General features: G+C 37.1%; 1 protein-coding gene across 3 annotated transcripts; it reads right to left on the bottom strand.

Moving 5' to 3' along the window:
• Positions 1-2,885: 2,885 nt before the first annotated feature.
• On the bottom strand, positions 2,886-23,145 carry RTCA (RNA 3'-terminal phosphate cyclase). 3 transcript variants are annotated; one of them, XM_004385719.2, is made up of 11 exons: positions 22,882-23,145; positions 22,682-22,782; positions 21,463-21,606; positions 18,581-18,704; positions 16,743-16,801; positions 15,242-15,383; positions 14,873-14,997; positions 13,924-13,982; positions 7,609-7,703; positions 6,292-6,396; positions 2,886-3,918 (listed from the first exon to the last, which is right to left on the bottom strand). In XM_004385719.2, the coding sequence occupies exons 1-11, from the start codon at positions 22,924-22,926 to the stop codon at positions 3,817-3,819; spliced, it is 1,101 nt and encodes a 366-aa protein (XP_004385776.1). In that variant the 5' UTR covers positions 22,927-23,145; the 3' UTR covers positions 2,886-3,816. The 3 variants fall into 3 exon arrangements, with proteins under 3 accessions (XP_004385776.1, XP_023595758.1, XP_023595759.1); XM_023739990.1 differs by lacking the exon at positions 22,882-23,145 and having other exon boundaries at positions 2,887-3,918; positions 21,463-21,683; XM_023739991.1 differs by lacking the exon at positions 22,882-23,145 and having other exon boundaries at positions 2,887-3,918; positions 21,463-21,621; positions 22,682-22,776.
• Between the last annotated feature and the right edge of the window lie 2,385 nt (positions 23,146-25,530).

Genomic DNA, 25,530 nt, shown 5'->3' with positions numbered 1-25,530 from the left:
GTAGGTTTCTGAAAGACTAATTATCTCAAAATGTCCCTTTATTTGGTGTACTGGAGATTTTCTTACACTCAGGGGGAATGCAACATAGTAGGATTAGGATGAGTGAAAAAAGATACTTTTCTTCTATAAAGAGGACGAATGGCAATTGTGAAAGAAAGTAAAAAGGAAAACTTGCAAAGTACTACCTTTACCACAGGCAGCTCAATTTTAGGAAGCAGTACATATTTAACTTGAGAAATCTGGAAACCAATTCTCTTAAAACTACTCATCTGCAAACCTGAAGTGAAACTCAAGGGGTAAATGTTGCTGGGAAATCAAATCCCACTTCTCTGATACTAAATGTGTTGCTTAATCCACATCAATTTATTACACTTGTTACACCAACTGAATGACATCAATTCAGTTCCAATTCAGCTGCACATGCAGTAGTTCCTCCTCTGACCCTAATCACCTGGAGCTAGGTCAAATCTCACCAAAGGCAGTCTTCCAGACTGCCATGTCGGCCCAAGATTTCAAACGCCACCCACAAGTTTGGGAATCTCCACAACACCCTCGCTTCTGCCTGCTAACTACAAATTCAGGGGTTCCCTCTACCCCCTTGAGATACCAGTTGTAAGCTCGAAGGTTCCCAGGGTTCCTCTACTTTCTACCTGCTGACTCCCACTACCTTCCCGGGTTTCGTATTTCACTAAAATGACTCAACTCACAGAAAGTGCTATACTTACGCTTACAGTTTTATTATAGTAACAAGAATACAAATGAAGAGGCACATAGGGCAAGGTCTGAGAGGGTTCTCAACATAGAGCTTCCATGTCCCTAAAGGGAACATGCTACCCTCCTACGTGCATCAATGTCTCACCAACCAGGAAGCCCATGGAGCTACTGTGTTCAGAGCCTTTATGGGGCCTCATTACATAGGCGTGATTGATTGAATCAGCTCCCCCCTCCCCAGAAGTTGGGCTAGTATCATTTGGTGAGTCTTTTTGGCCTGGCCAGCCCCCACCCAAGAGTCACCTCCTTAGCATAAATCCTCAGTGTAGTCCAGAGGCCTCATCAAAGATACCTCAATCATTGGGGAAATTCCAAGGTTTTAGAGGTTTTCTCTTTGGAACCAAGAACAAAGGCCAAATTCTTTGGGTAAAGTTAATGATAAACCTCACATACATATATAATCCTATGTCAAATCAATAGAATTACTTGTATTAGGTGGTCATATTTTAAAAAAAAAGAAATAAACATACTGAAATAGACTTTGTTTTGGGAAAAGAAATAGGAAATCAATTTACTTCTAGGACTTACCAAAAAATTCTAATAATCCTATCTTTATTTCACCTAAGCTGAGACTCAACAATAACAACACACCCATACCAAGGTTAATCGTAAACTCACTATACTGAACACTTGTTTCTCACTCCAAGATTCCCAATCATTGTTGTCCGGCCTACCTCTTCAACACTGCTGTACACTCAGTCAGAAGCAGCAATGATCACATTAGTATAAAGACTCAAACTTCTGTTACAATCCTTTCAATAACAATCAAGATATACAGTATCTTTCTTTTTTAGTGTAAAAGATATCTTTTATCTCAATTGTTATTGAAATGGACATTCCTTATAAAAACTATGTACTTTGTGAAAATATAAATAACAAAACATCATCATCAAAGAAAACAAAAATCCTCACAACTGGGCCAATAAGAAACATCATGATAAACGGAGAAAAGATTGAAGTTGTCAAGGATTTCATCTTACTTGGATCCACAATCAACACCCATGGGAGCAGCAGTCAAGAAATCAGATGAGGTACTGCGATGGGTAAATGTGCTGCAAAGGACCTCTTTAAAGTTGAAAAACAAGGATGTCACTAAGATGCACCTGACCCAAGCCATGGTGTTTTCAATAGTCTCATATGCATGTGAAAGCTGGAGAAAGAATAAGGAAGACCGAGTAAGAACTGATGCCTTTGAATTATGGTGTTGGTGAAGAATACTGAATATACCATAGACTGCCAGAAGAACGAACAAATTGTCTTGGAAGAAGTACAGCCAGAATGCTCCTTAGAAGCAAGGACTGCAAGACTTCGTCTCACATACTTTGGACTTGTTATCAGAAGGGACCAGTTCCTGGAGAAGGACATCATTCTTGGTAAAGCAGAGGGTCAGCAAAAAAAAGGAAGACCCTCAAAGAGATGGATTGACACAGTGGTTGCAACAATGGGCTCAAGTATAACGATTGTTGAGGATGGTGCAGGATTGGGTAGTGTTTAGTTCTGTGGTACATAGGGTCGCTATGAGTCGGAATCTAACAACACAGCTTATTGACAGTAATTACATTAATCGACTATGCAACTCTACCCTTAATCAATGTGATTTTTCCATCACCGTAAACCAAAAGTTTCCTCTCCCCCTCCCTTCCGCCCCTGGTGACCACAAATAAACTTTGGTCTCTATATGTTCTTGTCTTTTATATAAATGAGGTTATTCAGTATTTGTCCTTATGTGTATATGTATTATTAATCTTCACAGCAATCCTACAAAGTAGAGTTCACAACCCGTTTTATTGATGAGTAAATAAAATTCAAATTAATGAACACGTGTAAGGCTACATGGAGCCCTGGTGGCGCAGTGGTTAAGAGCTTGGCTGTTAACCAAAAGGCTGGCAGTTCGAATCCACCAGCTGCTCCTTGGAAACCCTATGGGGACATTCTACTCTGTCTTATAGGGTTGCTATGAGTCAGAATCAACTTGACAGCAATGGGTTTGGTTTTTGGTTTTACGGCCACATGTCTTTTAAGTGGGAGAGCCAAATTTTAAATTCCACATCAGTCCATCTTCAAAGTCACTTACAGAAATATTTGACAGTTTCCAGAATCCATCTTGTGCATGTTGAAATCGAGATAACTTTTTCCTATTATCTTCTGGTAACTTTTCTTTTCTATACATGTTTAAAAAATTATTTAATTTCAAATTTGGAGTGTATGTTATCCAGTCTTAGACATTTAGGTATATTTAAAATAATGAGATGCTCACTTGTTATCTCTTTTTCTAAGGACAGACCCAAATTTTAATGAATTCCTCACTATATTACAGTATGGCATATTTAGCTGATACACCCAATCAGTTTGAGTCACAACCTCAGCTGCCTACAGGGATCAGAAAGTAATCTAAATGTGGAAGCAGACTGAGTGTAAGGTAGTAAAGAGTGATGAAAATCACATTCCCTTCTGAAGGCACTCAATTATTTTTTAATATCACAATCCAAACAAAAACATATCTGGGGCTGAATCTGGCCAAATCTACTGGGGTTAAAATTCTGCAACCCTGTTTTGTTTGATATTCAAGACATACTCAACAAATTCAAATTCAATAACTATCTACCAAATGCCAAGTAGGCAGAAGGTACATATAAGACAATGCTTATTAAATGTTATTGTTGACATAGTAAATATATTTGTATAAAGTTGTCTCATTATACTTAGATGAAATTTCAGTAGAGTGGTTAGAACTATATACAAATTACAGATCAAAGCTACACCCTGACTTACTTCATGATATAAAAAACGAAAAGCAAACTTCCTTCAGGTAAAAAGAATATTTTATTACATTTACATTGAAATTACTATCATACATATCCAACAACTTTACATTTCATTGTCCGCATCTCAGGAGATATTCAAAGAGGTGAATTTGATGAAATTTTCTCAGCAAACCTAGAATACTTCATCTCCAGTAAATTACTTCTTATACATCATTTGGTAGTATTTATGAAATGAATTAGTGCAATACATCATTGAGGTATCCTTTAAAAGGCAAATACCCTATACATTTGGATTTGTCATCCCAATTCCTTGGCACTCAATAATGTAAGTGTCTTTAGTGGCATCTTCCTCATCTTCTGATTTCTTCACAGTAAATTTAGCCTGAAACCAGAAGGTAGTTAGCATATAAATAATATGAAGAGAGCTAAGGGAAAAGTCCTGTAACTCCTGCTTAAGTAGGCAGGTAGTTAACATCAAACCCATGTTGCTGAAGAAGCTACAGAGACACGAAGATCAAATGATTTACGAGAAATTCAACAGAGTAAAATAAAAGATTTTATTCTAGAACCATGTTTTTTTTTCCAGAGGTACATATACTTGTAGAGTTTATTCAAAATATATATGCCTGGGCCCCACTCCATATTCACTGAATCAGAATTTCCCAGAGTATAGCCTGGGAAATTATCAAATTTAAAGATTCAACTGTTGACTATAATGCATCTCCAATCTTTACCCCCTAAAAAAATGGAACTGATTTTTTTCTTGCCAATTTAATCCCCTAAATATACTATTCAGAAAGATCCCACTCAGAGAAGGATGGGACTGGGGGCTGATTAACACCTTCCTTCATCCTTATTGGCTTAACTCATTGAAGATTGGCTTTGAGATATTTGATCTCTATCAATGTATTCTGGGAACACAATTTTTTTTTTTTTTTAAACCAAATGTGTTCATTTTAACAAAACTGAATTAAAATCAAAACAACTGAATAGGTGACTGAGTTTGTGGCAAAGGGAATTTCAAGCATACATTCAGTTTCAGTATCATGTGGCAGTGTACTGACACACAGTAGTCGTTTAAAATTCTTACTGAATGACTAAACATTGACTTCAGAGCTAGATAGCCAAATTATTTATATAGTGTATGTGTATGTATAAAATTACAAGCATTATGTAAATATGAAACACAGATAACAGTTAGAGAAATCATTTCTATCCTATATATAAACCTACTTAAAACTAAAAAAATGTAGAATTGGAAGGAATCTTAAGGGACTATCTAGCTTGAGTCTCTGATTTTACAGATGAATTATCTGCAGTGAGGCACAGAAAGATGAAGCAGCTTACCCCCAATTACCCAGTTAATATGTAACAAAGCTGAACAAGAAACTAGAGCTCCTAAATCCCAGTTCAGAGCTTTCCACTATATAGTCACTTCAAATAACATGAGTGTCTACTAAATGCAAAGTACTGCAGAAAGTGAAGACTACAATGAATAAAACTTAGTACCTGCTATCAAGCAGATCACAGCCTGCAAGGGAGATAAACACGTAATATCTACAAATATAACATGGTAAGTAGAATAATAAAAAAATAAAGTGGCATTCACTATCTCCTGACCTCAAATACAATCTGCCTTCAATTTCCATCAGCCTTTTCCTACAATTTAAATGAAACCTTCTATGCTTTCTACTAACAAAACAAGATCAGCTATATTATTAAGAATCATGCAAACTATTGGAACTGGGGCAACAGTTGCTTTTTGCTCGATACATTTCTGTAATGCTTAATTTTTTTAAATAGTGTGCATTTAAAACAAGCTTAAGGTAAGCATCTTCCCTTATAAAATTTTGCATTATAAACTTCATATTATAAAATTACTTTATAAAGTTGCATTATGAAGACTAGCAAAATGGAAATATGCTTCATGTTACTGAAAAAGGCAAGAACGAGCTATATGCATTAACTGTAAAAAAGGCAAAGAGAAACAATTTCAAGAAAGGAGGAAAATATATAAATGTTAACAGTTGTTTTGCTGGTAAGGGGGATTTATGCATGGGTTTTTCCCTCTATTTTCCAAATTTTCTATAAAGAAATTACATTAGTTTTGTGTTGAACATATATATGTTAATCATTTTTTAAAAATTAAGAATCCTGTTGGAAAGGTATAAATATAAGCTCATACAGTGTTAAATCCTTTTTAACAAAAAATTTAAAATCTACTCTTCTAAATTTAAAAGGACTGATCGATGTTGGAATTTTAGTAAATATTCTGTGCATTCTACCAATAGAATCAGAAGAAAATAAAACATTTAAAATTTTATATAAATATTTAGGTTTATAGCCAACTATAAATCCCTTGGGATTTGATTTCACAGTTCCCATCAAAACATCTTTACTGACTCTGTAAGTCAGTTCTGTACAGTGACTACAGAGCACAGGCTTTGAAATGCACTTTCCTGGGTCTGCTCCAAGCCCAGCTCTGCCACTAAGGAACTATGTGGCCTTGAGCAATTTATCATCTGTATCCTTCAGTTTACTCATACGTAAAATGGGGATAATAGTAAATAGCCACCTATAATGATTATGCTGAGCAAGATAATTCAGGTAAACTGCTGAGTTTGCCTAGTGCCTGCCACGTAAGGAAGTGCTCAGTGATAGCAATTTTGATTACTATTACATTTTCTGATTATTCAAATTTGACCCAAAATTGGCTAACATAAAAATCAATTACACTTTCTGATGAAATACTTACTTTTGCTAGTTGTTCAGCAAAATGTATAGCCGTTTGCGTATGGAGTGTAACTGGTCCTGTTTTTATTCTGGAAACTCCATTGGCTAATGCCATGAAAATGATGAGCTATGGAAAAAAGAACAAAGAAGAAAAATTTCACATACTTATTAATATTTGAAGTTACAATCCTATTGCAGTCCATAATGAAAATACAACTAGAAAGCAAAACAGCTAAAAAATAATTTCTATTTCTTTAGGTTTCCAGAAGCCCCGAGATGACAGAAAATCCATGTTACTCAAAGTCTGCAGTGTGATACAGAAACACTTAGTAGCAGTTTTCAATATATATATTTTTAAAATAAGTATTTAAAGTAAAATATGGAGTTGAAAGTTAATGGATTTAATCAGCCAACAATCTCTGCAAGCTGGTGTATCTAAGATGTAAGCTTCTTCCATTCTCTAAAACTACATTTTAACAAGTACCAGTAAATGAAATGACTAATACAGAATTACTGGGAGTGTAGAGTTGACCTGGGCAAGAAGAAAGAGACTAGAAATAAAGAGAAACTGTCTTAAGAGACTGGTCAAGAAATCTTGAGGGGTACATTTCTAAATGCAGACTCTGCTGACTTGAGAGTAAGGAGAGAAAAATATGGTAGAAAGGAAAACCTATTAAGACAGTGGAACACAAAAAAGATCTTACTGTAAATATTCAATAGCAATTCTCAATGTGATTGGATAGTTCAGCCCGAGAGGTCTATGACACATCCACATGGAGACAGTGAGTAGGCGTGGGAGATATATAAGTATGGAGCTCAGGAGAAAGATCTGGGCTAGTGATATAGATTTGGGAGTTGTAAACATACATATGGTACTTAAGCTAAAGCTATGACACTGGACAAAAAACCAAGGGAGTGAAAAGAAAAAAGTATCAACTGTAAAGACAAAAAATTTGTAAAGTGTAAAGAAAACAGGTATGAGCCTGAGCCCATGGGCGCTCCAAAATTTAGAAATTGAGAAGATGGAAAAAAGAAAACCAAAAAAACAACAAAGGATATTAAGAACATGTGGACAGGGAGATAGGAAGATAACAGAGCTTCAGAAACCAAGTGAAGAAAGTGCTTTAAGTGTTTCAACTGTGGTGAATGCTGTACACAGGCCAAGTCAGATGAGGACTGAAATCTGAGGAATATTAATTCCAGAAAACTTTAAAAACTGATTGAACTAGAACTTGCTAATTAGTGTCTGAAAGTCAATGATTAAAATCGATATTCAATCTAATTACCAAACATTCAAATCTAATAAACTGGAGGGTATTTATCCGACATGTGCCATTACCTGATCTTGCAGATACTCATCCACAGCACCACCATGTCTAAGATTTGCTAATAGCATTTCAGCAGCTTCAATTCCAACCTTGTCGGCATTTACACCTAGGATGGGACCAATGTAAAGAAACCTAAATTAATTACTAAAGGACAAAAGTTTAATGAATACATCCCAGTTAGCATGGCTATAAAATTTCTAGGCCTCTGAACTCACCCAATGCACCCCTTTAGGATAAGATCTTCAGTTAATTTAATCTTCTGAGAGTGTGGCATATGCAAATACTTTAAATCTTTATACACAACAGTAAAGGAAAAAACCTGGCTGCTTTGGCCTTGTTTAAAAAGTAGTAATTATAAAGGCAGTTTACAACTAAGTTATGATGCTAAAATGGTATACTTCATTTCAAAATTTAAAACTTGTGATTTATACATGTTATAATTAGTCTTCAGGCAATACCATCAGAATTAAATGATTTAAAACAAAAACAAAAATGGGGAATTAACTAAATTTAATCTAAGAAAGAGCAGATAAAAATTCTCAGATCAAATATTTTAAAGTTTCTTCTTTTAAGATTTGAACAAGTATTGCCTTCTTTTGAATATAAGTCAGAATATATATCTCTATGCCCTACCTCCTACTTATCCACAGATACTTCTAATGTTTGGTAAAATGTTGAGTACAGAATAAGTCTATCAGAGGTAGTGGAATGTCAAATGATTCTTTTAAGCTATTTACTTTAGGCTAAAAGAAGTCCTTGGTGATAACTGAAAATGAATGTGGTTAATTTTACTTCTATCTGGTATTTGGAAATTCTCTTTATTATATGTATTGCCTTGAAAAAACTCCCCAGAAAAGTAGAAATTTCAAACTTTTAACTCTATTTTTCCTTACTGCAGTCATGACTGGTGTTGTTAGATGCTGTCAAGTCAGTTCTGACTCAAGTGACCACATGTACAACAGAACAAAACACTGCCCAGTCCTGCACCATCCTCACAATTGTTGCTATGTTTGAGCCCACTGTTGCAGCCATTGTGTCAATCCATCTCGTTGACAGTCTTCCTCTTTTTCACTGACCCTCTACTTTACCAGCAGTCATTATACTAAGATAATAAATTTGCTACCTTTCCAACATCAATCATTCAAGTATTTACATGACTGAAAGAAAAGCTGTGGAACATGTGGTATAAAACTTGGCTCCTTAGGTAAACTACTTAGCCTCTTTAGTTTCCATCCAGAAGATGGAGATAATGCCTATGTTGCAAAGTTGTTAGAGAAGTTACAGATAATTTTTATAAAGCCTCTATTACCAAAAGTGGTATATAATAAACCGTTAATAATAAGTGACTATGGAGCAAACCACTGTGTGTACCATGCGAAGAGATAGAAACTGGTTCATCTGCTACAAGAGGCATAAAAAAAAGTGCCATATATTAGAGAATTAGATGAAATTAAGTGCTAAGCTCTATAGTATAAACTACAGGAGGAGTTCAAAAAGGAAAAGATCCTAGGTTCTAGAATAATTTGAGAAGGTTTCATGGCACATGAAGGATTAAGCAAGGCCTTGAAGGATGGCTAAAATTTGGATGGAAGATGTAGAGGAGAAGGAAAAGAATTCTTGGCTTTGTACTACTAGAGAGGAGGAGACACACAAAGCTATTTCTACTAAGTGGCAAAGTATTTCCCAGAGCCAGGCACATTCCCTCCTACCCAGCCACCGTGACAGTGAATAATGGTATGACTAGATCTACATTATTACCAGCCACTACTAGCAGTCTGTGGCAGTTGAACAGAATGAAGTAAACATGAGAATTCTGCTTCTTAGTATTATGTTCTAAACAAAAGATCAAAATCCTAATGTCTTCTGAAATCTTACTGCTTTTCGAACTAACTGACAATAATCTTCTGATATTTTGGATGTTTCTAAAAAAAAAAAAAAAAAGGCCTCAATTTTAATGGTTTATAATGTAACAAATTAAAATGAATATTCAATGATTTGGGTGACTTCCAGCTTACTAAAAGGACAAAACAATAAAACGTTATCAGACTGAATACAGAGAAAGCCAAAGGCCTTATTTTAGGACATCAGAAACATGCCATGAATGGCCACATATACTGAAGGAGGGAAGGAGAGCACTTACTATAAACCTGGTACTTTCCCATACGTAGGAAAGAGGGGTTGATTAATCATAGGGATAATTCATCTTAGCAAATTGTTTTGCTCCCATTGTAAAGAGCACACCTGACTGAAAGACAAGTATAATCAAAGAATACTCAAATACTGAACAATGTAAAGACAAAATACATTCTGTCTACATTGCAACCACATAAAGTTGGAAGGATTCTTACAAGTAGATCATGGTCTAATCTCATTTTTCAGACAAGGAAAACCCAGAGTCACCGTGCAGGAGAGCAGCTCCACCCAGCTGTACCTAGGACTCAAACTCAGGTCCTCCCACTCTCAGTTTCGTCCGCTATCATGGTATGCTGCCTCCATCTAAAAGGCAAGATTCTCTTAGACAAAATAAAAACAACTTCTTTCTTACAGGACCAAAGAATGTTATAGCTGGAAGGATTTCAGTGATTTTCCAAGCTAATCCTCTCACTCCAACAGATAAGGAAACAAAAATCGTAATAGTTTTAGTAACTGAGACAACAACAAAAACATGACTAGTTACATCTTATTGTTTCTACCACATACGGTAGCACTGACAATCAGTCAATGCTGCTTCTGGTAATACCTCTTAGGCATTAGTATTCAGGGTCTGGTGATTTTCTAGTTAATTCAAATTACAAATGAAAGTGGATCTGTATAATTGGGGCCATGAAATTTTCTCTGAGATTCTTATTATACAGACTACATAGATTAAGAGAGAAGACCCAGGTTGCCTTTGCATTTGCTAATGCCATCTCATTTGACAGATGTGCCTTTCTTAGGAAACGGGGGAGGGCATCAGCAGGAGTCAGTCAATCTGAATGATTATGTTGCTCTATTCTCTATTCTCTCCTACCACTATATGTCTAAAAACAAATACAAGTGTGTCCAAACAAAACTTCAAAATAAAAGCTGTCTCATATGACAAAATGAGAAAAAAAATGTTGACAGGATGTCAGAAAAGAAGTATTTTCAGGGTTGGTCAACAAAGTTAATTCCATGCATTGCTGATAACAGAGTAACGGTCCCTTTACAATGTCAATGCAATATGCCCCAAATTATCATCTAACCTGGCAAACTTAACTCTACCTTTTATAGTCACAAGTTGTAAACAGTATTACCATTTACATAGTCACCCAAGCTAGAAATCTAGAAGTTCATTCTTGACACTGCCTCTCTCACTTCCCATAACCAACTGGCCACTAAATTGTCTACTGACCCTCCTAAACACCCTTAAGTCAGTACTCATTTTTCTAGCCCTAGTCACTGCATTTCTTGGTGTAGGCACTCACCTGTCTTCTTGCCTCCAGTATGGCTTTCTGCTAATCCTCTTCATGGCTATCAAAATTACCTTTCCAAAGATCTGACATTACTCCCTAAAGTCCTTTATACTCAGTGTTTTCAGGATGAAATCCAAACCCTTCTGTATGTCATATAAAGCTTCAAAATCTGGCCTCTGCCTTCTTCTCTAACCTCATCTCTCTCCACTCCCCCCCACAGACCCTACACTCATCAACACAGAACACTCTTTTATGCCCAATACTTTCCTTTGTCCTTCCTCCTTAGTTCTCATTTTTCTATTTGGCTTTCTTCTTCACAGAACCCATTTAAAGATCACTGAATAGTAGGGGCCAGATTTGAGGCCAATCAGCCCCCAAAGCAGGGTTACCTGCTCTTCCTTTGTTCCTATGGCACCTTGGGGATATCATTATCACAGCACTCGTCTGTCTCCTCTGCCAGACTAAGCCAGGAAGCAGGAAAGGCATCTTTACTTCTGAATCCCTACTACACAGTACCTGCCACATTGTGGTACTCAAGGAAAACACAAACAAACCGATCTCACATTCTTCCAAATACCTGCCAAATTCTTATTACTTGCAACATGTTTATTCCTATTCTTTAATTTGTATTTGGATTATCTTTGCCTTCTCAGGACTGTTGTATATACTGTGTGCAGTGGTTAAGTCTTCCCTCATTCCTCACTGCATCTAACTAACATCTAATTAGTATATGCTAAATATATATTTTACATCACAACTTCTCAAACTTCAGTGTGTCTAAGTACCGGGAAAACTTATTAAAACATAGATTCCTGGATCCCATTACCAGAGATTCTAATCTGACAGGTCTGGGATGGAATCCAAGAATTTTTATTTCTTACAGACTCCAAGATGTTACTGATATGCTGCCTGTCTGCCAACCACACTTTGAACAGCACAGTTTTGGGTAGAATTCATTTATGTCAGATCAGTTGGAAATACTGACTTTATTTATTCTGTTACATTGATTGGATATGATGTCCAACTAATATTATAGATCTACCAACTGAGCAGATTTAGATTTCTTGATTTTTTAAACTCAGTAGTGATAATGTGGTTAAACAACATAGCTAGGATAAGTATCTTTTAAACACACTACAAAGTAGGAATAAAGCCATCTACTGCCACACAAACAAACTAGAAGTTTAAGAAAGAAACTGGCTGATGAAAGTAAATATTAACAAACAGATGCATATAGGTATCTCCTCTCCCTAATATACCAAATCTTACCAAAACAAACTAACTTCTCTTTCACAAAAATAAACTAGTCAATATTTTGAAATCACCAGTATAATAACTGGTACAAGGAAGAATCATCAATAGATGCCAAAACCATTGGGTGAAAAGTTGTACGGGAACAGGATATTCACATGGTCTCAAAGTATTATCCTGCAACCTTATTACTTTTCAGCAGACAATCTGGAGGATACCACCTTAACAAAGTGACCACACTCACCATCACCAATAAAGGACAAACCGACATTATGTGCTCCTAATGGGATGCAATGGAGGCTGGGTGACACGGTGGTTAAACGCTCAGCTGCTAACCAAAAGGTCGGCAGTTCAAACCCACCAGTCAGCTCCTTGGAAACCCTATGGGGCAGTTCTACTCTGTCATACAGGGTTGCTATGAGTCAGAATAGACTGGAAGGCAACGAGTTTGGTTTGGTTTGGAATGGGATGAAAAGAAATGTACACAAAATCTCCTATGCAATATTCTTACTAAAAATGTTTGACCTGAATATATCTAATTATGAGACAAACAGAAATATCCAAATTGTGGCAAATTCTATAAGAAAACGGGCCTGGATTCTTCCTAAGTCAATGTCATGAAAGGGGAAAAAAAAAAGGTGAAGGGACAATTCTGTATTAAAGGAGACTGAACAGATAGGTCAGCCAAATGCAGTGTTTGCTCCTTAGTGGATCCTTGATCCATAGACCTATATATACATATATATATTCTTTCAACTTTTATATAAATTGGAAGTTTTTCAAAGTATAAAGCTGAGAGAATGACTGAAACTTTAACTGCTTCTAAAACAGAATCACTTTACTGTATGCTTTTAATTTTCCATCATTCTATAAAATTCTAATCCTAACATATATATGTCGTTGATTGCTGTCGAGTTGATTCTGACTCATGACAACTCCACGTGTACAGAGTAGAACTGCTCCACAGGGTTTTCAAGTCTGACCTTTCAGAAGCAGATTGCCAGGCTGTCTTCCGAGATGCCTCTGGGTGGGTTCAAACTGCTTACCTTGTGGCTTAGTAGTCCAACCATTTATGCCACCAAGGGACTTTATATATATACATATATATAATATGTATGTATGTGTGTATATACTTGTATATAAGTATCTATACGTGTGTGTCTATAAACACACATATCCCATATTGCTCTAGAGAATATTTCGGAGACAACAGGGTATGTCAGGTGTCTGGTATGTCTGAATATAACAGATAAATTCTTCGGGTATAAAAACACTATTGTGATTATCTAGGTATTGTTCTTTGGAGATACATGCTCAAGTATTTAGGGGTGAGGCATGTTAAGTGCAACTTACATTGAAATGGTTCAGAAACACACATGTATCTAAATGCTCACTACTAGTGAATCTAGGAGAAGAGTATATAGATATTGGCCATAATATTCTTTTAGCTTTTCTATAGATTTGAAGTTTTTCAAAGTACAAAGCTGAGAAAACAATTCAAAGTTTAACTGCTTCTAAAACAGAATCACTTTACTGTATCCTTTTCACTTGCAATCATTCTATAAAATTCTAATCCTGACAGATAATTAAAAAATTTTACAGTGGCATTCGTCACCGCAGATCCCCTTCAGTTATCTATACCTCGTTTACCAAGTGATGATCCAGCAAACAAACAGCCAGTCGATGTCTCAGCAATAATGCTATACGGAGAAACAAAAAAATATTACAATCTATGCCATCAATATATTCTAAAAATTACAGGCAAAGATGAAACAGGAGAACAGTGACTGCTAAACAGGCAGAATTAGATCTGCCTAGTATGTAGCAAAAGTAAAATTCTTTATACGGAGAATGGTATGATTAACATTCTCCTTCAGCCTTAATCATGACAACAGTACCCTCTGGCACTACTGACAAGGAGAAGTCACATTAGATTCTAATGCGCTCACAGGTAAGAATGGTCCCCAGGTCATCAGCATTAAGTGGCGTCATTTCACAGGCATACAGTACTGAAAAGACCTTAAATGACAAGGCCTTTATGCAGAGACTGCTTTAAATCCTTTAATAGAGACTTCTCAATAAAAAGCTTTAAAATTTAAATATCCACAAAGGATACTTTTTACTTCAAAAACAACAATTTAAGAATTTTTATAACACTTAGATCAGTAATTCCTAATTGAATGAATATAAGAGTTATACTCTCATTTCTAAATAGATACTTGCCATATTTAATATTTATTTGTGAACTGATTTTCATTCTGAGGTACATGAAAGGTACTGGAGATAGTTCCTTTAGGATCAGCTTCAAAGTCTAACTTCTGATTAGCTTAAGTATTTAAGTTTAGTATATAAACCAAAAGGTCCTTACAATGCATTAATAGTCAAAGTACCCTCAGAAAAAATTAAGAATAAGATAATCATCTTAATTCATCATATTGTTGTTTTAGGCAGGAATGCCCTTTAAAAATGCGTCGTCTTAAAGCTAGAAATCTTAAAAAAAAACAAAAACCACCACAAATCTTTTAATGTAAACAGAATTATTTCAGAGCTCTGAACCAGCGTCTAGGAAAACGTTAGTATATTATCTCACATTATCCCATTTCCATTGCCAAAGGCTTGGTCCTTAGATTCCTGAACCGGCTGGATGTTAACATACAGATCCCTGATCTCCTTTCTGATGCACCTCACTGCTGCCGCTGCCATATCTTTTGCTACCTATTTTGGCAAGATTGAAAACAGAGTAAAATAAATTAATAACTGCTTACTTTGACAATTATTTTCAAAGATGCATAAGATAACATTATATACATTATTTAAAAACTGGAATTTCAAGAGCAGAGAGAATATTGATTTTCAAGAAAACTTAGGAAAAAATTTATTAAAAAATAAGTTTTCTCAATAATTTTAAAATATAGATGACATAATGTTTATCAAGACATAGAACATGTAGACAACTTACTTTAAATGGCAAAACACCAGCAACAAAAGATCTTCCATATATCTTAGTCACAGAGCCACGGTCAGTTAAACTTATTGGGTTCAATTGTTTAACTGGTGACATTCGAATAATCACTTCACCGCCCCCTTTTGGGTAGTAGCCCCTATAAAAATATGGCAAATACTCATGTAAATTAATTGCATGACAAAAACAAAGCTCAATATTTACAAAAAAAAAAAAACAACATACAAATGATATCCAAACATAAAATATTTTAAAAGAACTGTACTGTCTAATATGGTAGCCTCAAGATACATGACTATTTAATTAAAATTCAATAAAATTTAAAGTTCACAATTTTAAATTGCACAAGCCACACTTCAAGAGCTCAAAAGCCACATGTGGCTAGTGACTACCAGTGCTGGAGAGCACAGATATGGAACCTATTTTCATCTCAGAACACACTATTTAACAGCACTGTTTTGTAACACACATTCCATGACAGCATGAACGTCGTATATTTTGTTCCCAGCTACATTCTCAGGGCCAAAAACAATGGCTGGCACAGAGCAGGTACTCAGTAAACACCTGAAAGATATTTAAGTAACAGAACACAAACAAAACTTTAACTGAAATATTTAGTGGCATTTATTCTACAAAAGATGGTGGGAGCACAAAGATGTCTGACAGTGCTCCTATCCCCAATTAGCTCACCATCTAATAAGGAGATGGCTCAACATACCATCTCCTAGAATAGAAGTCAGGCTGTTAAGAAGGACTACAACAGAGGCACAAATAGGAATTCTGACTGAAGCATGTTCATGGACAGTTCCACACGAGAAATCAGAGTTTCATTTTTAAAAAATATGGTAGGATTTACAATTTTTAGGGGAACAGCAAGAAATAACATGAACAAAGACTTGAAAGTCTGAGGCACAAAGTAAGTTTAAGGAGCAGTAAGCAATTATGTTGTTACAATATACGGTATGTTGAAAGGAGGAGAGAGAGAATGAAGCCAGAAAGATAACCTGGGGCAAGACTGCAAGGCATTTAAATGTCATGTGCCAAGAAATATGGCCTTGTCTCTTTAAGGGAAGGCTTAAAGAGAAATCATCTGAATGTTCAATGTGTTTCTTGGGGAAATAATTCTGACAGCATTATGGAAGAGCAGAAGAAAAAGAGACTTCTTTTTTATGACCCCAGAGTACCTAGTCCAGTTATCTGCATATAGTGAGCATTCACCTGTGCTGCGGCACCCATTACACCAGATACAAAGGAGCCTCAGTGTGGAAAGTCCCTTGAGAAATATTTCTCCCAAGAAACAAATAAATAACATGTCTAGTTGCTTTCAGGTCCCCATGCCCCTGCTGCTTATTATTTTTAAACCACAAAGTACAATTATTTTCTACCAGAAATGTAATGTATGAAGTGAATTCCAGAATGACAGTTTTCTAAGGTCTAACTTTTCCACTACTTTCAATATAAGCAATGGATCAAAAGGGCTAAGAAATAAGCAACTTACCTCATTTTAATGTCACAATTAAATGTGAAACCAAATTTTTCAACAATTGGCTTGAACACCTGAAAAATCAGTTTACAGTTCTTTTAACCACCAATGTTCAACAATAAGTACACTTATAACTAATGTATTTATTAAGCAAAAGTGCCCTGCACTGAGCTAGGCATTAGGCACTACTGATAAACAGTAATGTAAAAAATTTCTAGGCTAGCTGCATTTTTCAAATGAAATAAATGATATATAGCGAAAATTAAAAGCGTAACATCTAATTATCAAAGCTACACAAGTCTGTCTAATAAAATATATATATATACACACACATATATCTCAGAACTTATGATTCTTGATCTCTGTGGTTATTTTACTCCAGAGGCCAATATTTCCTACCCTTTTCAATATAACATTCTAAGAAATTAAAGGATGTTAGTGAAAAGCATTCTCGCCTTCTCAACTTTTTTAAACAGTTGAAATCTCACTGCATATACATGTTTTATCCTTACTTTTTCCATTTAACATTATAAACATAAGCATTTTCCCAACATCCTAAAATTCTTCCTAAACAATACTTGAGTTACTACATGACATGCTATCATAATTTACTTAGCCATTGCCCAAGCTTCCATTATTATACAATGTTCTGTTCAAATACTTTTGACGTTTAACTTTGCTGCATTTTGTAAGACTTTAAGTCTCATGTACATTCTGTTAAACTTAAAGAGAGACTGACTTTAAGTCTCATTATACATTCTGTTAAACTAACTTTAATGAGATTATACCACTTACTAGAATAGCAAAAAAATTAAAATCTAAAATATCAAGTGTTGGGGAGGATGCAGACCAGCTGGAACTCTCATACACTGATGGTGAAAATACAAAATGATACAGTCACTTTGGAAAACAGTTTGGTAGTTTCTCATAAAGTCAGACATACACTCAGTATAACAACCTGGTAATACTACTCCTAGGTATTTACCGAAGAGAAATGAAAACTTATGTTCACACAAAAACCTATACGTAAATGTTATAGTGACTTTATTCATAATTACCCCAAACTAAAAACAACCCAAATGTTCTTCAACAGATGACTGGATAAACACACTGGTATATATATGCAATAGAACACTACTCAGTGATAAAAAGGAATGAACTTTAGACATACGCAACGTGGATACACCACAAATGCATTATGGTAAGTGAAAGAAACCAGACTCAAAAGGCTACATATAGTATTACTCCATTTAAATGACATTCTGGAAAAAAAGGTAAAACTATGACAGAAAACAGATCAGTGGATGCCAGGGGCTAGGGGCAGAACTGACTACAAAGGAGCATGGGGGAACTTTTTGGAGCAATGGAACTGTTCTATAATGACTGGTGGTGGTTTCAGGACTGTTCCTGTTTGTTAAAACTCATAAAACTGTACACTAAAAAGGATGAATCTTACTATAAATAATTACACCTCAATAAAACTGGAGAAAAAAATGATTATGCCACTTTTCCCTTCCACTAGTTGTATCTGAGCATACCAACATTGAGTTTTATCATTTTTCAAATCTATAGGCAAAACATAGTATCTGATTCTTCTTTTGAGGGTTTTTTCCCCTACAATGTATATAATGACTACTATTAAGATTTTTAACAATGTTTTAAGATAAAACACAAAATCTAAAGTAAACATAATCCCTACCCTCTACTGCAACAGAACTGGACACAACAAAGAAATAAGCAGGAATATACAAAAAAAATAAAATAAAATAACAGAACATAGTTAAATAGAGAATGGAGACGCAGAAGAATATATGACATAATCTTAGTTGGTCAACAGCAAAAAACGTCCTTACCATCACTGTGTAATCGATCTGTGGTGCCATCTCAGCATTAGTTCCACCTTTTAAACGAAGTTCTGATGGAGAAGCAGCAAAGAGAACACAGGGCATTGAGACCTGCATCAAGAGGCATACACTCCTAAGGAGAAGGCAGAACAGGTTTAGCACATTTTCTTTTTAAAGTCTGGTCTCAGGTTAATAAAGGAAGCTATAGCACTACACATAACCATCAGCTGAAGCATAGAAAACTGAGAAAGCAGGTTCATGCCTTTAAGTTTAAAGACACTTCAGTATCTGAATAATAAAATCCTGAATCTTAAAGAAATGCAGTATTGCACAGTATAAAGAACCAGCTATAAATGATAAGCAAACCTAGGTCTAAATCCCAGCCTAAACACTTCTTAGCTGTATGACCTTGGGTAGCTTCTGATGCTTCATATTACAAAGAAGTAAAAAATCAATTAATTACTTAAAAATCACACCTCTTCACAGTGTTTTTATAAAAAGATTCTTGAAAGTAGCAGTTTATGAAATGTATTCAAAACAGTCCAGGTCAAGAAATATTCAGTTGATTATATATGAGTCTCTATCAGGTACATGGCCTTGTTCTAGATATCAAGTTAAATAAGATATAGTTCCTAGCATTATGGAGTACATGATAAAATAGAAGACAACATTTTAAATAAGATTTTATAAGAATTGATACTTGAACATTTCACATGAAAAAAGGCTTGCTTTACTAGCTTGTTTGGGCCTTATAATCAAATAATGTGAAACATCATGAGAAAGAGTGAAGAACATGAAGTATCTTTAAAAATGAGAATATTTGGCCAGATTTTCTAAATATGCTGTTATCTCCCCTTCTCCAAAGTCAAGGGAAAGCAATCATATTCATAAATAGACTGTAGTTTGAAATAAGCCTGAAATTAGTTGACATAAATCTCTACATACTGAAAAGTGGACCTTTACATAACTTCTCTATGACAGTGATGCCCAAGTACTGAATTGGGAAGTCTCTATCACTGATAAAGAACTTCATTAATTCAGTAAGTACTTACTCACTGTGCAATGTGTTAGGCATGGTAAGAGACAAATGTATGAGATATAATTCCTGTTCTCAAGGAGTTCAGCGTACGAGCAAATGAAAGAGACTTGGAAATGTTCAATTTACTATAATATCATAGGTTTTAACTATTGTACTCTCATTGTTTATTCCCTCCTAATATTTAAAGGGTTCCTTTAAACAACTCTAAAGCACTGATTTAAAAGATTTTCCTTCCGAAAAACCTACATTCTAAGAATAGTAAAGAAAATCTTAATTTTAGGAAAGTAAGGAATTGCAAAGATAAAGGAAATTCTTTTGAGAAAACACATGGTACGGTAATAAGTAGAGATAACAATGTTAGAATGTTAATAAATAAGATGTTTTCTTCCTAGGATTCTATTTGTTTTAATCTCCTGAATAGAGTTGGATTATCAATTTAAAACTCATTTCCCATACACTCTAGTGGATTAAGAGTCAGGAGGCCTGAATTCTAATTCTGACTCTATGACTGGGTAAATCACTTAACTCCATGGGGACGTGATTTCCTTGTCACAAAATGGGAGCAGGGTTGGAATATATATGGCTTCCATTTTCCCTTCTGTGGAGTCCTGATGGCCCAGTGGTTAAAGCATTCGAGTGCTAATCAAAAGCTCAGCGGTTCAAATCCACCAGACACTCCTTAGAAATGCTATGGGGCAGCTCTACTCTGTCCTATGGGGTCGCTATGAATCGCAACTCGACAGCAACGGGTTTTACTTTCCTTTTTGCAGCTCCAAAATTCTAAGATTCTGCTTTAATTAATTTCTAGACAGTTTGCTATCTATAACTTTTTCCATTTTGCACAGGAGAATGCTCTAAATAATACCGACTATAAAGATACCTCAAAATTCTTTAATTCCTGTAGGAAAGTTCTCCCTTGGCCTAGGAGCACGTCCCACTTCTTAGAAGTCTATTTACATCATAATGCAAATCTCAATTATCACTCAACATTTTCTTAAACTAAAAAAATCCTAATTCATTAAAACAGTCATTTCTGAAACAAACTGGCACCAAGCTTACAGTATCATTTCTTATTTTATCAAATTTCCTAGTAAATAGATAGGATTTTGGAAAAGGATGCTATTTAAAATAGCAAGCAGCCAAATGCCATAGTAAAGCAATACAAAAATTTTGTTAATAAATGGAGGGAAACTTGAAAATGATACAGGTCCAATTTAATTGTTAAGTATCATTTCCCAATGGGAAAAAAGATTAGGATCATATCTAAAAATTTCTCAGTAGGGTTGCATAAACCAAAAAAGCCACTGCAGTTGAGTCACTTCTGATTCATAGCAACCCTATAGGACAGAGAAGCACTGCCTCATAGGGTTTCCAAGGCTGTAATCTTTTACGGAAGCTGACTGCCACATCTTTCTCCCGAGGAACTGCCAAGCGCTTCACCACTGCACCACTAGGGCTCCTTAGGCTTGCATAAGTACTTATTAAAAGACAGTAAAAATAAGTAGAAGATGGTTCATAGTTAGCTATAACCTAAGAACTAAATTTGCTACTACATAAAAACTGCTGTAACTACTCCATATGAAAACTTAGTTTCAGACATTGTGTTTTTAAATATTACAATATGTAAAGAAATCAATATACTATACACCACATTACACATTTGAGAAAATTCCAGATATAGTAATTAATGAGCACTTAGGTCCCCAAAACTTTACATTATCTCCAAACCTGAAAGGTAAGCATTTTATCTCAGTTTTAAGAGTAGAAAATGAGGCACAAGTAAGTGGCAGAATCTGGATTTGAACCCAGGTCCAACTCCAAAGGCCATACTTAAATGGAATGTGACACATACCCTGCTGTCTTGGTATCTGCTGTGTGGATTCCACCTCTGATCTTCTCTGGTGTAAAGGTTATCTCTGTTGAGCCAATTTCTGCCCCCTCCAGTTGCCCGTCACACAAATCTCGGATCATTTCCAGTCCAGATAAATGTTGAGGCCTTCAGGTCATAATACTGCATCAAAACGTGTGCATTCAACTGCCTATATCCCCACATTTTATGGTACATTTATAAAACTGCAATGGCAAGAAAAAAGCAATGTCTAACCTCCCACAGGACGCACCACATCTTCAGTTTAAGAGCTTCCTTTTGTGTTTTTATGCACCTAGACTACCTGCTAGTAGGCATTATTTTAAGGATTCTTTCATTCCAGACCAGTTATTTTAGCTATTAGAAGTGGGTGAAAGAAGAAAACTATTAAAACTACCCTAAGAGTCACTAGCCTCACTTGCACTTCACCGAATAATCGATGGTACCTAAAACAGCCTTAATGAACTGGATTTTCCGACTGGAGAATTGGATTGTTAATGTGTGCACTTATCAATAGCTCCTTGTGGGTTAAAAAAAAAAGACTAGGGGTAGCTGGTCTGTTAAAATGCAACGTATAGACAGAATAAGAAGGAATCAGATTGGCTTCGACCCAGGTTATCTGTTAATAGGCGCATATACGTGAAGTTTATTTAATGGCACACCCAGGTTCCCAGGCAGACGCAAAATGAAGGGCAAGTGTCAAGGTGTTTCCCTCTCCACAACAGATAATTCTGATCTTATTGACAGCTAACTGGAGGTCTGAATGAAGAAATTACTTATCTTAATGTCCTTTCCTATTCTATGATTCCAAAATGAGCACACCAGGGGATGCACTGGTTAGAAAATGGATTTTCCTGTGCCATACAGATAGTTCTGTCCTGATGTGTCTTCCTCGCTGATCAGTGCTTTCCGGGTACGTGGAATGCCCGATTAGACGGAGAAACATATTAAAAGGTAACTCTTTAGGCAAACGAGACCACTTGAGCCAAGTAGGGAAAGCTCGGGCTTATTTCTAAACTCAGCCTTTAATGCTTTCAAAAAAGCACAACCCAGGCCACCGCTAACCGCCCAGGTAGAACGTCCCGGGGCTAGAAAAATAGGCTCGAGGGCCGAGCCCCTCCAAGCCTGAGGCCGAGTCCCTGATCCTCCAGCCCCCGGCTGAGTCCCCGATTCCCCAGCCCTGGGGCCCGGCCGCCCAATCTACCTCAGGCCGGGCGTGCTGCGGCCAGCTCTGATCTTCTGCACTCGCAAGGGGAGGCCCAGGAGACAGCTCAAGGCGGTAGAGACCCTCAGGATCTGGCCGCCCTGCAAAGGGTAGGGGCGGGAGAAATAAGAACAGCAAAAGTCAAAGCTCTCCTCCCCAGCCTGGGCTTCAACCCGCTTTGCTTCGAGCTCGGCACTCACCCCTTCCATGATCCCGCCGTCGACCTCCACCCGCTGCCCCGCCATGAGGGGCACCCCGTGGTCCGATCCGCTACGACAAAGCCCCCGCCAGAGCAGGAAGAAGAAGAGACGCTGGCTCCCACTCAGCAGCTCTGAAGCCTCGGTCCTCGCACAGGGCCGCTGAGACCCTGCGGAAAGGCAGAGTAAGCGGCCGACCCTGGTGGAATCGGCTGTACCCCAAAGAGGCCGAATCTCAGCGCCTTGAACCTGCCTGCACACCGTCCAGCAGCCAGTGCACATGCGCGCGGTGCGGCGCTGCGTTCTGCCGCTTAAAGAGCCCTCTCTGGGAAAATTCCGTCCCCGTCTCGTTAGAGGTTGCGGAGTTTCGGTGGCGGCAGGGGAGACGCCCTGCAGCACAGTAGGAAATGTGGCCCTCGCGACTTGTGTGCTGAACACAGCAAAACCCACAGGCTGAAAATCTCCTTTTTCTAACCAGATGCTCCAGTTATCCCGCGTGATTGTGCAAATATCTATGTTTATCTCTGTTTTCATGAGATAAACGGTACTTAGAGCTGGAGATTATTAAGAGGTGAGAATGTTAAGAAAGGTCCGGCATCTAAGTCAATTGGCATAACAAAGCTTATTAAGAAAATGTTCTGCATCCTACTTTGGTGAGTGGCATCTGGGGTCTTAAAAGCTTGCTAGAGGCCATCTAAGATGCATCAGTTGGTCCCAACCACTTGGAATAAAGGAGAACGAACACCAAAGACACAAGGAAAGTATTAGCCCAAGACACAGAATGGGCCACATAAACCAGAGACTTCATCAGCCTGAGGCCAGAAGAACTAGATGGTGCCTGGCTACCACCAATGAATGTCCTGACAGGGAACACAACAGAGGGTCCCTGATGGAGCAGTAGAAGGATGGGATGCAGAACTCAAATTCTAGTAAGAAGACCAGACTTAATGGTCTGACTGAGACTGAGGTGTCCCGGAAAGCATGGCCCCTGGACTACCTATCAGCCCAGAACCAAAACAATTTCTGAGGCCCACTCTTCAGACAGGGATTGGACTGACTGTGGGATATAAAGTGATACTCGTGAAGAGTGTGCCTCTTAGTCAAGTAGATACAAGAGACCAAAGGGGCAGCTTCTGTCCAGAGGTGAGATGGGAAGGCAGAGAGAGTTAGGAGCTGGTTGACTGTTCATGGGGAATCGGGTGGAAAGGAGGAGTGTGCTGTTGCAGAATGGGTTGAGCAATTAGGGTCTCGTAACTATGTATAAAAATTTTGTATGGGAGACTCACTTGAAATGTAAGCTTCATTTAATTACAACAGTAAAAAAAATAAATAAAATTAGCAATGAGGCAAAAAATAAAAATAAAATTTTAATTAAAAAAAAGGTCTGGACTCCAGCAACACACCAACTACCTTCTCTCTGGTTGGATCTGCCTTGCCTGCAGAGCCTGTGCCTCTTGATGTGCCCTGCTGCCAATGGAGCCTCTGGTTCCGTGTGTGTATAGAATATCTCTTTTTCTCTCATGAGGCACTGTTTATTCAGGATGGGTGAGACAAGGCTGAATCGACAATACAGGTAGTACCAGACTTATGACGTATTTGAGTTCCCACGAACCACACTTAAAACTGTCAGCTTGTTTGTCTGTGTAGCAGATAAATTTCTAGTAAAACTTTTGACCAGAGTAAAATGTCTAAAAGCTAAAATCCTTTGCCGCTATTGCTTTTAACAGTAGAATCAGTTTAAAGCTTTTCTTTGCAGAGGCCTGTCTTTAGGCCCATTATTTACTCAGCTGCATCAACGAGCATTAGATCAGAATTTGGAGCCCTGGTGGTACAGTGCTTAAGAGCTACAGCTGCTAACCAAAAGGTCAGTAGTTTGAATCTACCAGCTGCTCCTTGGAAACCCTATGGGCCAGTTTTACTCTGCTGTGATCACTATGAGTTGGAATGGTCTTGCTGTTGAGCTCCCTGAGTTAGCTACCATGGGACTCAAGGAAAAATCAAATTTACCTTTTCTCCATAATCAAGTCAGGAAAAAGAATATAATACACCAAAAGAGAAGCTCTTGAAGTTCTGAAATTCAGTTTTCGCTAGATTAAGCTGATCCTCTGGAACACATTAACTGCCTAGCTGTTTTTCAGTAGAAACAGTTCAGACTTCTTGACAAATGCCTGCCATTTCTCCCCTTATTCATTATTAACTGAGGAAGCTTTCTATCTCTGCTGAAAAGTCAGAATGTAAAGGAAATATACTCTTAACGATAAGGAATCTTTACACAGGTGTCTTTTGTTTAAAGTGGGCCAAGAGATAATAAAGTTTATTAAGAAAATGTTCTGCATCCCACTTTGGTGAGTGGCATCTGGGGTCTTAAAAGCTAGTGAGCAGCCATCTAAGATGCATCAGTTGGTCCCAACCCACCTGGAGCAAAGGAGAATGAATAACACCAAAGACACAAGGAAAGTGTTAGCCCAAGAGACAGAAAGGGCCACATAAACCAGAGACTTATTCAGACTGAGAACAGAAGAACTAGATGGTGCCTGGCTACCAACAATGACCGCCCTGACAGGGAACACAATGGAGAGTCCCTGGGAGCAGCAGAACAGTGGGGTGCAGAACTCCAATTCTAGTAAAAAGACCAGACTTAATGGTTTGACT

The sequence above is a fragment of the Trichechus manatus genome, unplaced genomic scaffold (assembly GCF_000243295.1).
Source record: "Trichechus manatus latirostris isolate Lorelei unplaced genomic scaffold, TriManLat1.0 scaffold00144, whole genome shotgun sequence".
NCBI classification, from domain to species: domain Eukaryota; kingdom Metazoa; phylum Chordata; class Mammalia; order Sirenia; family Trichechidae; genus Trichechus; species Trichechus manatus.
This window is presented reverse-complemented; position numbering and strand designations above follow the sequence as displayed.